The sequence below is a fragment of the Bos mutus genome, chromosome 28, assembly GCF_027580195.1.
Source record: "Bos mutus isolate GX-2022 chromosome 28, NWIPB_WYAK_1.1, whole genome shotgun sequence".
Classification (NCBI taxonomy): domain Eukaryota; kingdom Metazoa; phylum Chordata; class Mammalia; order Artiodactyla; family Bovidae; genus Bos; species Bos mutus.
Genome location: NC_091644.1, coordinates 8,892,277 through 8,905,955, shown reverse-complemented (window position 1 = coordinate 8,905,955; position 13,679 = coordinate 8,892,277). Strand labels below are relative to the sequence as shown.

The window sequence follows — 13,679 nt, the reverse complement described above, 5'->3', positions numbered from 1 at the left end:
GTGAAAGTGCTGCACTCAATATGCCAGCAAATTTGGAAAACTCAACAGTGGTCAGACGACTGGAAAAGGTCAGGTTTTATTCCAATCCCAAAGAAGGGCAGTGCAAAAGAACGTTCAAATTTCCAGACAATTGTGCTCACATTCAAATTTCAAGACAATTGTGCTCATTTTACATGAGAGTAAGGTTATACTCAAAATCCTTCAAGCTAGGCTTCAGTAGTACATGAACCAAGAACTTCCAGATGTACAAGCTGGCTTTAGAAAATGTAGAGGAACCAGAGATCAAATTGCTAACATTTTTTTGGATCATATAGAAAGCAAGGGAATTCCAGAAAAACATCTACTTCTGCTTCTGGACTACTTGAAAGCCTTTGACTGTGTGGATCAGATCAAACCATGGAAAATTCTTACAGTTATGGGAATACCAGACCACCTTACCTGTCTCCTGACAAACCTGTATGCAGGTGAAGAAGCAATAGTTAGAACTGGACATGGTCAATGGACTGGATCAAAATTGGGAAAGGATTATGACAAGGCTGCTTATCATTACCCTGTTTATTTACCTAATATTCAGAGTATATCATGTAAAATGTCGGGTTGGATGAATCACAAGCTGCAATCAAGATTTCTGGAAGAAATATCAACAACCTCAGATATGCAGATAATACCATTCTAATGGCATAAAGTGAAGAGGCACTAAGAGACATCCTCTTTCATGAGGATGAAAGAGAAGAGCAAAAAAGCTGACTTAAAACACAACTTTTTTAAAAAGTTAAGATCATGGCATCTGGTTCCATCACTTCACGGCAAATAGAAGTGGAAAAAATAGAAATGGTGATAGATTTTATTTTGGGGGGCTCCAAAATGACTGCAGACAGTAACTAGAGTAATGAAATTCAAAGACCCTTTTTGGGAGGAAAGCTAAGACAAACATAGACAGCATATTAAAAAGCAAAGACATCACTTTACTGACAAAGGTCCGTATATTCAACGCTATGGTTTTTCAAGTAGTCATGTATGGATGACATTTGGCCCATGAAGAAGGCTGAGCGGTGAAGAACTGATGCCTTTGAATTGTAGTGTCGAAGAAGACTCTTGAGAGCCTTGGATGCAAGGAGATCAAACCAATCCTAAAGGAAATCAACCCAGAATATTCATTGGAAGGACTGATGCTAAAGCTGATGCTCCAATACTTTGGCCACCTGATGCGATGAGCCAACTCATTGGAAAAGATGTTGATGGTGGAAAAGGTTGAAGGGAAAAGAAGAGGGAAGTAGAGGAGGAGATGGTTAGACAGCATCACAGATGCAATGGCCACGAGTTTGAGCAAACTCTGGGAGATAGTGAATGAAAGGGAAGCCTAGTGTGCTGCAGTCCATGGATTTGCAAAGAGTCGGACATGGCTTATCAACTGAACAACTACAAATACAAGGAATTAGACAACATTTCTAGCACCCTAACTTTTCCAGTTGCTACAAGGGGTTTGGCTTCTATCAGGGCTGAGATAATAGAGCTTGACAAAACTTAGTCTCTTGAGACACACCAACAGCAAAGACAGTGGCTTGTATGAGCACAAGGTTTGGGTCATTTTGGCTGGCTGGTGATGTCCATCTCCTGCACTAGCCTGGTTCAGGACTCCAGGCTGTGAAGATTGGCTCTTTTATCTAATACACATAAACCAAAATAGAGGACTCTCAGGACTTCCAAAATTTTATCAGGTTTAAAAATTATTCATTTAACTTCTATTTTGGAAAGGAGAGAGACAAAGGCAGAGATGTCCTTGGAAAACCATAATTCCTAGGATAACACAATTAAGTCACTTCCAAACATAAAAATCTGAATCACCGAGTACTATTAACAATGTAAAATTCTTCCTAATAAGATTATGCCTTAACTTATAAGCAATTTTCAAATCAAGCTAAAGGAAATACACACTCACACCAGACGTGGTAAAAATCAAACGCACATTATGCACATGCAGTATGAGACGTGACAGGACCTATGTCCCATTAGGGCCAATTATCTTCTGGTGGGAGCCACTTCCTCAGTGAACCTTCAAACACAGAAAATGAGTTCATTTTGATCCCCTTTTTTCATTTTTAATGCACTCATTTTCTGTTTATATTTTTCTAATTATGAGTTCAATTAGTTTTTGCTACATAAAATGTCATGGAGGACACTGGCAACTCCTACACCTGAAGTCACACTAAGGAGAAAATACCTCTTAGATGGGAGGAAAGAATTTGCTACTGGGATCGCCTACCTTTGAGCAATTTGTTGATTCCAGGACTTGGCAACATCAATTACAGGGGGGAAAACAACTACAAATTTTTAGAGTTTTACAGTTTGTTTATATTTCAAGAAAGAATTAATAAAGAAAAGTTTATTGAAAACATTTGATACATCTGGAAGATGATACACTGAAAGAGCCCATATAAAAATCTGGAGTTACACTGAGCTGTTTGTACACTAGAACCAATAGACCCAAGGAAGAACTAGTGAGAATACAACTGATTCATTCACATAAGTAGATTCAAATAATGAAACACCATTAAGTTGTACTATGACTTTATATACTTTTCAGAAATAATTTGTTTCTGGAATATCACACATTAACTATCAAATGGTAAAGAAGGGTGTCTATTTATTTTTTCTGAAATATCATAAACAAAACACATAAAAATGCATCATGGACAGAAATTATAAAATCTGGCAACATTTTTATCTTTACAGTAATGACTTTGTATATTATGACTTATGTATAATAGTTGGCTCCATAAATATTATTTGAAGTTAATTTACTTAAGCCCAATAAGTAGAAAAGGAAAGGAAGATAGCTTTAGCAGAATATAGAGAACAAATGAAATTTTCAAATAGAAGAAGGAACTGAATTGCAAAATAAGACACTACCCATCCAGCTGAAAAGTAGCACAAGCTAGATTGCTATATGGAGAGCTTCTCAAGAATAGATTTTGCCAATGGTGGGAACTTGACCTAGAGGATCAAGCCCATCTGCTTAGCCTCCAAAGCTCTATTTCTTCAACCTCATCCCAAACAGTGTGTCCCTCAGAGCCTGGTGGACCTGCTTGTTCCTCAGGGTGTAGATGACAGGGTTCAGCACTGGGGTCACCACCGTGTTCACAAGGGCAGCCTCCTTGTTGGAGTCCAGCCTGTCCACCTGCTTCGGTTTCAGGTAAATAAACACACAGCTGCCGTACATCAGAGAGAGGACAATGAGGTGAGAGGAGCAGGTGGAGAAAGCTTTCTGTCGCTCCTTGGCTGATGGGAGTCGCAGGATTGTGACCACTATGTTGCTGTAGGCAGTGATGGTTACAACAAGGGATAATAGAATGACAAACGAAGTAACAAAGAAGAAATATATTTCAACAGATCTGGTGTCAGAGCAAGAGAGATGAATTAAGGAGCCAAGGTCACAGAAGAAATGAGAGATGATATTGGGGCCACAGAATGATAACTGGGAAACTTTGAGCATCAGACAAGTGATTAAGATGAAGGACAAAGAATAGCACAAGAAAATCAGTAGGAAACTAACCCTCAGGTTCATGATGGATGCATAGTGCAGAGGCTTGCAGATGGCCAGGTATCGATCCAACGACATCACTGCCATGAGAAAGAAAATCACTGCACCAATAAATAAAAAGAAGAAGGCTTGTGTGAGGCAAGCAGGAAAGGGAATTGTTTGCCTTCCTGAAAGGAAGATGGACAGCAGTTTAGGAATGACTGTGGTGATGAAACAGCATTCGCAGAAGGAGAAAGTACTCAGCAAAACATACATTGGCGTCTGGAGGTGATAGTCAGCCCAGGTGATGAAGATTATGACCACGTTTCCCATGATAGAGGCCAGGTATGCGAGCAGGTGCACCAGAAAGAGGAGGCCCCCCAAGTGCTGGGCAACAGGAAACGCCTCCAGAACGAACTCCTGGACGGTGGACTCATTTTTCACCCCCACAGTTCTCCCTGATTCTCTGACTCTCATCATTCTCTGATTAACCTGTGGAACGGAAAATACTATCACTGGAAAAAAAAAAACAATTTAAATGATGACAAGTCTTAAAAAAAATAAAATAATCACTAATTTCAGCTGTATTTGTGAAGCAGGGATCATTTCATATCTTTAAAATATTTTACTATAAATGACATTTTACTATTATAACATTATTATATTATCTATATTAATTATTAATGAATTAAGATTCATTTTTTATTCTTGATAATTATTTTTAATGTGTCACTTAACTCTTCTGGACAATAACATCTGTGAATAATTGGCTACAAAGAAAACAGGGCAAAATAAAAATGATTGTTTATAGACACATCCGCAACTTATGGTTAACAATGAAGGCCGTCATCCTGCAGAAAATGCATCTCAGGGGCTCACAGTGTTCATTTCTATGCTTCAGGTATGACAGGCAGTGTAGGAACCCTCCTACGCACTGAACCAAGCCCTTTGAAAATGTAAAGTGCCAAAGAGCCACTTTCTTATTACCGTGTTCCAAATCAGTTGTTTTCCTAACGTCTCTTCAGGCTGAGTTCTTTCTTCAAGACCCAGTGTGAGCAGTAAAGCGAGTATATTATAATATTATAACGACACAGTCTGTGGTTTAAGGGAAACCATATCTAAAATTGGGGGGAAATGGTTTCATGACTTGTTAATCAGATTCAATGAACACACAGTGACTGGGTGACTTGGCTTCCCTCACACTCTACCTCCCTAGCAGAATAGTAGTGCTCCATTCTGCAATTAGTCATAGATTACTCATCAACATTCCTTTTCTGGGAATAAATTTTTACACTTGAGGTATTCAGTGTGGCAGAATTAAACCTGAATTTCATTGCAATCACTAGATTAACATTTGTCTTTATTAAAAAAAATGCAAAAGCCTAATTAGAAACTAAGTATATTGCTAGAATCACTGGGGAAGGGGTCTGGGCATCTGCTGTGAATCAGTGCTTGAGTGAATAAGAAATCATAATTTAATTGTATTTTACTTACTTCCTTTTGGCCAAAACTATTACTTTACCTGGTGGCCCAGATGGTAAAGAATCCATCCGCCACGCAGGAGACTTGGGTTCGATCTCTGGGTTGGGAAGATCCCATGGCAGACGGAATGGCTACGCACTCTGGTATTCTTGCCTGGAGAACCTCATGGACAGAGGAGCCTGGTGGGCTCCAGTCTATGGTGTTGCCAACTATCGGACATGACTGAGTGACTAGCACTTTTTTTCATTACTTTAACCATGCGGGATCCACATCAGATACTTTAACATACCAGTCTCTGGTTAAAATATCTGACCTGTTAGACTGCAAGCTAGCCCCATGATCAAGTACTCACCACGAAGCAGTTCACAGAAAACTGTGTTTTTGACAAGGTGCTTCTTTCTATTGTTGAAACAAAGCAGGCTAATGTAACATTCTCCTAGGCTAATGGAACAGGGGAAAAACACTCTTACTTGAGATATACCTTTCTTTGACCTAATACAAAATTGACGGATGCCTTATGTTCTACATTAGTAGGAAAATATTAGGACTCCATTAAAAAAATACACTTCCAAACTCTGGAGGATTAACAGTCATAGTTTTTTCAACTGCAATCTGACTGATAAATTCTGGACCGTTAAGACAATACAAACTGCCCCAATCATCCAGTAGCACTTTCTGATGTTACTATTTGGAATACCTGGACATATTTATTTCCATTCTACAATGCATCATGAACAACAAACTTTCTTGATTTTGCATCCATCCCAGAAGAGAATCAAAAAGAAGAGAAAACAAAGGTCAATTTCCTTGTTTAATGACCCTGTTATCAGTCACTGCCCAATCAACCTGTCACCCCACCAAATATAGGTAAGGATCACAGCAGTCCTAAGCGAGAACACATTCAAATGCCCGTATGATATAATTATCACAGGCTTATTTATCATCACCAGTGACGATGCATTGGGTCCAAAGGACACACCTCTGGAACTTTAAAATTCATTACAGGAGATTTTTTTCTTAATGGGATGGAAGTATAATCAGAACAGAGTCTCAGATGACATTTAATTGCTTCATATTTGGAAATAGGAAATTCCAGCTGACATGTATCATAATTACCCCTTCACTGCATATGGTAAGATACTACTTTCATTTTTAATAGGCTACACAGTCCTCTGATAATCCTCAAAGGTACATTTTGCACAATTTCCTGTTGTTTAGTTGCCTAGGTGTGTCCAACTCTTCTGTGACCCCATAGACCGTAGCCTGCCAGGCTTCTCTTTCCATGCGACTTCCCAGGCAAGAAGACAAGAGTGTGTTGCCATTTCTTCTCCAGGAGATCTTCCCGACCCAGGAATTGAACTCGTGTCTCCTGTTTCCTGTATTGGCAGAAGGATTCTTTACCACTGTGCCACCTCGGAAGATGTGAAGTTGTATAAGAACGTTTTCAACTGTCAAGCAAAGTATTCTTTGTAAAATTCTTGCTAACTTCTAGTTTTTGATATTTTCAACAGAGAATGTAAACTCTATAGGACTTCCCAGGTGGTTCGATGGTTTAAAAAAAAAAACACCCCTACAATGAAACAGAAGCAGGTTAAACTTCTGGGCAGGACAGATCCCCTGGAGAAGAAAATGGCAACCCACTCTCGTATTCTTGCCTGGGAAATCCCGTGGACAGAGGATCCTGGCGAGCTACAGTTCATGAAGTTGTCAAGAGTCAGATTTGCCTTAGAGACTAAACCACAACCACCACCACCACCATGCTTAGTGAAATAAGTCAGACAGGGAAAGATAAATACTATATGTTATCTTTTGGGCTTCCCTGATGGCTCAGCAGGTAAAGAATCCACCTGCAGTGCAGGAGCCACAGGAGTTGTGGGCTAGATCCCTGGGTATGGAACATCCCCTGGAGGAGGAAATGGCAATCCACTCCAGTATTCTTGGCTGAAAAATCACATGGACAGAGGAGCCTGATGGGCTACAGTCCAAAGGGTTGCAAAGAGTTGGACACGACTGAGCAATTAAGCACCAACAAGCACCCAATTGGTCTCTCTTATATGTGATTTCTAAAAATGAAAGAAACTAGTGAATATTACTTTAAATGATACAATAGACCAGTTAGACCTAATTGATATCTATAGAACATTTCACCCCAAAACAATGAATTTCACCTTTTTCTCAAGTGCACACGGAACCTTCTGCAGGATAGATCACATCCTGGGCCATAAATCTAGCCTTGGTAAATTCAAAATAATTGAAATCATTCCAAGCATCTTTTCTGACCACAATGCAGTAAGATTAGATCTCAATTATGGAAGAAAAACTATTACAAATTCCAACATATGGAGGCTGAACAACACACTGCTGAATAACCAACAAATCACAAAAAAAAATAAAAAAAAAAATCAAAATATGCATAGAAACAAATGAAAACACAACAACCCAAAACCTATGGGACACTGTAAAAGCAGTGCTAAGGGGAAAGTTCATAGCAATACAGGCATACCTCAAGAAACAAGAAAAAAGTCAAATAAATAACCTAACTCTACACCTAAAGCAACTAGAAAAGGAAGAAATGAAGAACCCCAGGGTTAGTAGAAGGAAAGAAATTTAAAAATTAGGGCAGAAATAAATGCAAAAGGAACAAAAGAGACCATAGCAAAAATCAACAAAGCCAAAAGCTGGTTCTTTGAAAGGATAGATAAAATTAACAAACCATTAGCCAGACTCATCAAGAAACAAAGGGAAAAAATCAAATCAATAAAATTAGTAAGGAAAATGGAGAGGTCACAACAGACAACACAGAAATACAAAAGCTCATAAGAGACTACTATCAGCAATTATATGCCAATAAAATGGACAACGTGGAAGAAATGGACAATTCTTAGAAAAGTACAACTTTCCAAAATGGACCCAGGAAGAAATAGAAAATCTTAACGACGCATCACAAGCATGGAAATTGAAACTGAAATCAGAAATCTTCCAGCAAAAAACAGCCCAGGTCCAGATGGCTTACAGCTGAATTCTACCAAAAATTTAAAGAGCTGACACCTATCCTACTCAAACTCTTCCAGAAAATTGCACAGGAAGGTAAACTTCCAAACTCATTCTATGAGGCCACCATCACCCTAACACCAAAACCTGACAAAGATGTCACAAAAAAAGAAAACTACAGGCCAATAACACTGATGAACATAGATGCAAAAATCCTTAGCAAAATTCTAGCAATCAGAATCCAACAACACATTAAAAAGATCATACACCATGACCAAGTGGGCTTTATCCCAGGGATGCAAGGATTCTTCAATATCCGCAAATCAATCAGTGTAATACACCACATTAACAAATTGAAAAATAAAAGCCATATGATTGTCTCAATAGATGCAGAGAAAGTCTTTGACAAAATTCAACATCCATTTATGATAAAAGCTCTCCAGAAAGCAGGAATAGAAGGAACATACCTCCACATAATAGAAGCTATATATGACAAACCCACAGAAACATTATCCTCAATGGTGAAAAATTGAAAGCATTGCCCCTAAAGTCAGGAACAAGACAAGGGTGCCCACTCTCAGCACTACTCCATCAACATAGTTTGGGAAGTTTTGGCCACACCAATCAGAGCAGAAAAAGAAATAAAAGGAATCCAAATTGGAAAAGAAGAAGTAAAACTCTCACTGTTTGCAGATGACATGATCCTCTACATAGAAAACCCTAAAGACTCCACCAGAAAATTACTAGAGCTAATCAATGAATATAGTAAAGTTGCAGGATATAAAATCAACACACAGAAATCCCTTGCATTCCTATATACTAACAATGAGAAGATACAAAGAGAAATTAAGGAAAGAATTCCATTCACCATTGCAACGAAAAGAATAAAATACTTAGGAATATATCTTCCTAAAGAAACTAAAGACCTATATATAGAAAACTATAAAACACTAGTGAAAGAAATCAAAGAGGACACTAATAGATGGAGAAACATACCACGTTCATGGATCAGAAGAATCAATATAGTGAAAATGAGTATGTGACTCAACGCAATCTATAGATTCAATGCAATCCCTGTCAAGCTACCAAAGGTAATTTTAACAGAGCTAGAACAAATAATTTCAAAATTTGCATGGAAATAAAAAACCTCGAATAGCCAAAGCAATCCTGAGAAAGAAGAATGGAACTGGAGGAATCAGCTTGCCTGACTTCAGGCTCCACTACAAAGCCACAGTCATCAAGACAGTATGGTACTGGCACAAAGACAGAAATATAGATCAATAGAACAAAATAGAAAGCCCAGAGATAAACCCACGCACCCACAGACACCTTATCTTCGACAAAGAAGGCAAGAATATACAACGGAGAAAAAGCCATCTCTTTAACAAGTGGTGCTGGGAAAACTGGTCAACGTCTTGTAAAAGAATGAAACTAGAACACTTTCTAACACCATACACACAAATAAATTAAAAATGCATTAAAGATCTAAACATAAGACCAGAAACTATAAAACTCTTAGAGGAGAACATAGGTAAAACGCTCTCCGACATAAATCACAGCAGGATCCTCTAGGACCCGCCTCCCAGAATATTGGAACTAAAAGCAAAAATAAACAAATAGGATCTAATTAAATTAAAAGCTTCTGCACAACAAAAGAAACTATAAACAAGGTGAAAAGACAGCCTTCAGAATGGGAGAAAATAATAGCAAATGAAGCAACTGACAAACAACTAATCTCAAAAATATACAAGCAACTGCTATTGCTGCTACTGCTAAGTCACTTCAGTCGTGGTTGACTCTGTGCAACCCCATAGACGGCAGCCCACCAGGCTCCCCCGTCCCTGAGGTTCTCCAGGCAAGAACACTGGAGTGGGTTGCCATTTCCTTCTCCAATGCATGAAAGTGAAAAATCAAAGTGAAGTGTCTCAGTCGTGTCCGACTCTTCACGACAACACGAACTCCAGCCTACCAGGCTCCTACGCCCATGGGATTTTCCAGGCAACTCCTGAAGCTCAATTCCAGAAAAATGGGCCAAAGAACTAAATAGACATTTCTCCAAAGAAGACATACAGGTGGCTAACAAACACATGAAAAGATGCTCAACATCACTCATTATCAGAGAAATGCAAATCAAAACCACAATGAGGTACCATTTCATGCCAGTCAGAATGGCTGCGATCCAAAAGTCTACAAGCAATAAATGCTGGAGAGGATGTGGAGAAAAGGGAACCTTCTTACACTGTTGGTGGGAATGCAAACTAGTACAGCCACTATGGAGAACAGTGTGGAGATTCCTTAAAAAACTGGAAATAGAACTGCCATATGACCCAGACATCCCACTGCTGGGCATACACACCAAGGAAACCAGAATTGAAAGAGACACGTGTACCCCAATGTTCATCGCAGCACTGTTTATAATAGCCAGAACATGGAAGCAACCTAGGTGTCCATCAGCGGATGAATGGATAAGAAAGCTGTGGTACATATACACAATGGAGTATTACTCAGCCATTAAAAAGAATACATTTGAATCAGTTCTAATGAGGTGGTTGAAACTGGAGCCGATTATATAGAGTGAAGTAAGCCAAAAAGAAAAACACCAATACAGTATACTAATGCATATATATGGAATTTAGAAAGATGGTAACGATAACCCTGTATGCGAGACACCAAAAGAGACACAGATGTACAGAACAGTCTTTTGAACTCTGTGGGAGCAGGGGTGGGGTGATGATTTGGGAGAATGGCATTGAAACATGTATAATATCATATAAGAAATGAATCGGCAGTCCAGGTTTGATGTAGGATACAGGATGCTTGAGGCTTGTGCACTGGGATGACCCAGAGGGATGGTATGGGAAGGGAGATGGGAGGGGGATTCAGGATTGGGAACACATGTACACCCGTGGTGGATTCATGTTGATGTATGGCAAAACCAATACAATGTTGTAAAGTAATTAGCCTCTAATTAAAATAAATAAACTAAAAAAAATAGACTCAAAGACATAGGAAAAAATACTAGTAGTTACAGTGGGGAGAGGGAATTGGGAAGGGCAAGACTAGGGTTCAAGAATGAGGTAGGTACTATTATATAAAATAATAAACTACAACGATACATTGTACAACACAGAAAAAATGATACATTGTACTATACTAAAAACTCTAAATGGTGTATAATATTTTAAAAATGTGAATCACTTAGGCTTCCTCGGTGTTCCAGTGGTTAAGAATCTGCCTGCCAACAAAGGGAACGCAGCTTTGATCCCTGGTCCTTGAAGATTCCTCATACCTCGGAGCAACTAATCCTGCGCTCCTCCTCAAGAAAAGTCACTGCAATAAGAATCTCACGCACTACAGTGAAGAGTAGTTACCACTCACCGCAACCAGACAAAGCCTGCACATACAGCGAAGACTAGTATAGCCAAACACAAAAATGAATACATAAAATATAAAGAAAGTTACTTCTTAAAGTCAAAACTATGTTGTACCTATGAAATTTATGTAATATTGTAAATCACCTCTACTGCAATAAAAATAAAGAAAGAACTTTAAAATTTTAATTCTTTTTTTTTTTTGTTTTGTTTTGTTTTTGTTTGTTTTGTTTTCTTTCTTTTTTTTCCCCTCCTCCCTCCCCATACCATCCCTCTGGGTCGTCCCAGTGCACCAGCCCCAAGCATCCAGTATCGTGCATTGAACCTGGACTGGCATCTCGTTTCATACATGATATTTTACATGTTTCAATGCCATTCTCCTAAATCTTCCCACCCTCTCCCTCTCCCTCTCCCACAGAGTCCATAAGACTGTTCTATACATCAGTGTCTCTTTTGCTGTCTCGTATACAGGGTTATCGTTACCATCTTTCTAAATTCCATATATATGCGTTAGTATACTGTATTGGTGTTTTTCTTTCTGGCTTACTTCACTCTGTATAATAGGCTCCAGTTTCATCCACCTCATTAGAACTGATTCAAATGTATTCTTTTTAATGGCTGAGTAATACTCCATTGTGTATATGTACCACAGCTTTCTTATCCATTCATCCGCTGATGGACACCTAGGTTGCTTCCATGTTCTGGCTATTATAAACAGTGCTGCGATGAACATTGGGGTACACGTGTCTCTTTCAATTCTGGTTTCCTTGGTGTGTATGCCCAGCAGTGGGATGTCTGGGTCATATGGCAGTTCTATTTCCAGTTTTTTAAGGAATCTCCACACTGTTCTCCATAGTGGCTGTACTAGTTTGCATTCCCACCAACAGTGTAAGAAGGTTCCCTTTTCTCCACATCCTCTCCAGCATTTATTGCTTGTAGACTTTTGGATCGCAGCCATTCTGACTGGCATGAAATGGTACCTCATTGTGGTTTTGATTTGCATTTCTCTGATAATGAGTGATGTTGAGCATCTTTTCATGTGTTTGTTAGCCACCTGTATGTCTTCTTTGGAGAAATGTCTATTTAGTTCTTTGGCCCATTTTTCTGGAATTGAGCTTCAGGAGTTGCCTGGAAAATCCCATGGGCGAGGGAGCCTGGTAGGCTGGAGTTCGTGTTGTCGTGAAGAGTCGGACACGACTGAGACACTTCACTTTGATTTTTCACTTTCATGCATTGAGAAGGAAATGGCAACCCACTCCAGTGTTCTTGCCTGGAGAACCTCAGGGACGGGGAGCCTGGTGGGCTGCCGCCTATGGGGTTGCACAGAGTCAACCACGACTGAAGTGACTTAGCAGTAGCAGCAATAGCAGTTGCTTGTATATTTTTGAGATTAGTTGTTTGTCAGTTGCTTCATTTGCTATTATTTTCTCCCATTCTGAAGGCTGTCTTTTCACCTTGTTTATAGTTTCTTTTGTTGTGCAGAAGCTTTTAATTTAATTAGATCCTATTTGTTTATTTTTGCTTTTAGTTCCAATATTCTGGGAGGCGGGTCCTAGAGGATCCTGCTGTGATTTATGTCGGAGAGCGTTTTACCTATGTTCTCCTCTAAGAGTTTTATAGTTTCTGGTCTTATGTTTAGATCTTTAATGCATTTTTAATTTATTTGTGTGTATGGTGTTAGAAAGTGTTCTAGTTTCATTCTTTTTACAAGACGTTGACCAGTTTTCCCAGCACCACTTGTTAAAGAGATGGCTTTTTCTCCGTTGTATATTCTTGCCTTCTTTGTCAAGATAAGGTGTCTGTGGGTGCGTGGGTTTATCTCTGGGCTTTCTATTTTGTTCTATTGATCTATATTTCTGTCTTTGTGCCAGTACCATACTGTCTTGATGACTGTGGCTTTGTAGTGGAGCCTGAAGTCAGGCAAGCTGATTCCTCCAGTTCCATTCTTCTTTCTCAGGATTGCTTTGGCTATTCGAGGTTTTTTATTTCCATGCAAATTTTGAAATTATTTGTTCTAGCTCTGTTAAAATTACCTTTGGTAGCTTGACAGGGATTGCATTGAATCTATAGATTGCGTTGAGTCACATACTCATTTTCACTATATTGATTCTTCTGATCCATGAACGTGGTATGTTTCTCCATCTATTAGTGTCCTCTTTGATTTCTTTTCACTAGTGTTTTATAGTTTTCTATATATAGGTCTTTAGTTTCTTTAGGAAGATATATTCCTAAGTATTTTATTCTTTTCGTTGCAATGGTGAATGGAATTCTTTCCTTAATTTCTCTTTGTATCTTCTCATTGTTAGTATATAGGA

At 38.9% G+C, this 13,679-nt stretch overlaps 1 protein-coding gene across 1 annotated transcript; it reads right to left on the bottom strand.

Annotated features, from left to right (window-relative positions):
* Positions 1-3,031: 3,031 nt before the first annotated feature.
* On the bottom strand, positions 3,032-3,997 carry LOC102278932 (olfactory receptor 6C74-like). Its single transcript, XM_014481752.2, has one exon. The coding sequence runs from the start codon at positions 3,995-3,997 to the stop codon at positions 3,032-3,034; it is 966 nt and encodes a 321-aa protein (XP_014337238.2).
* Between the last annotated feature and the right edge of the window lie 9,682 nt (positions 3,998-13,679).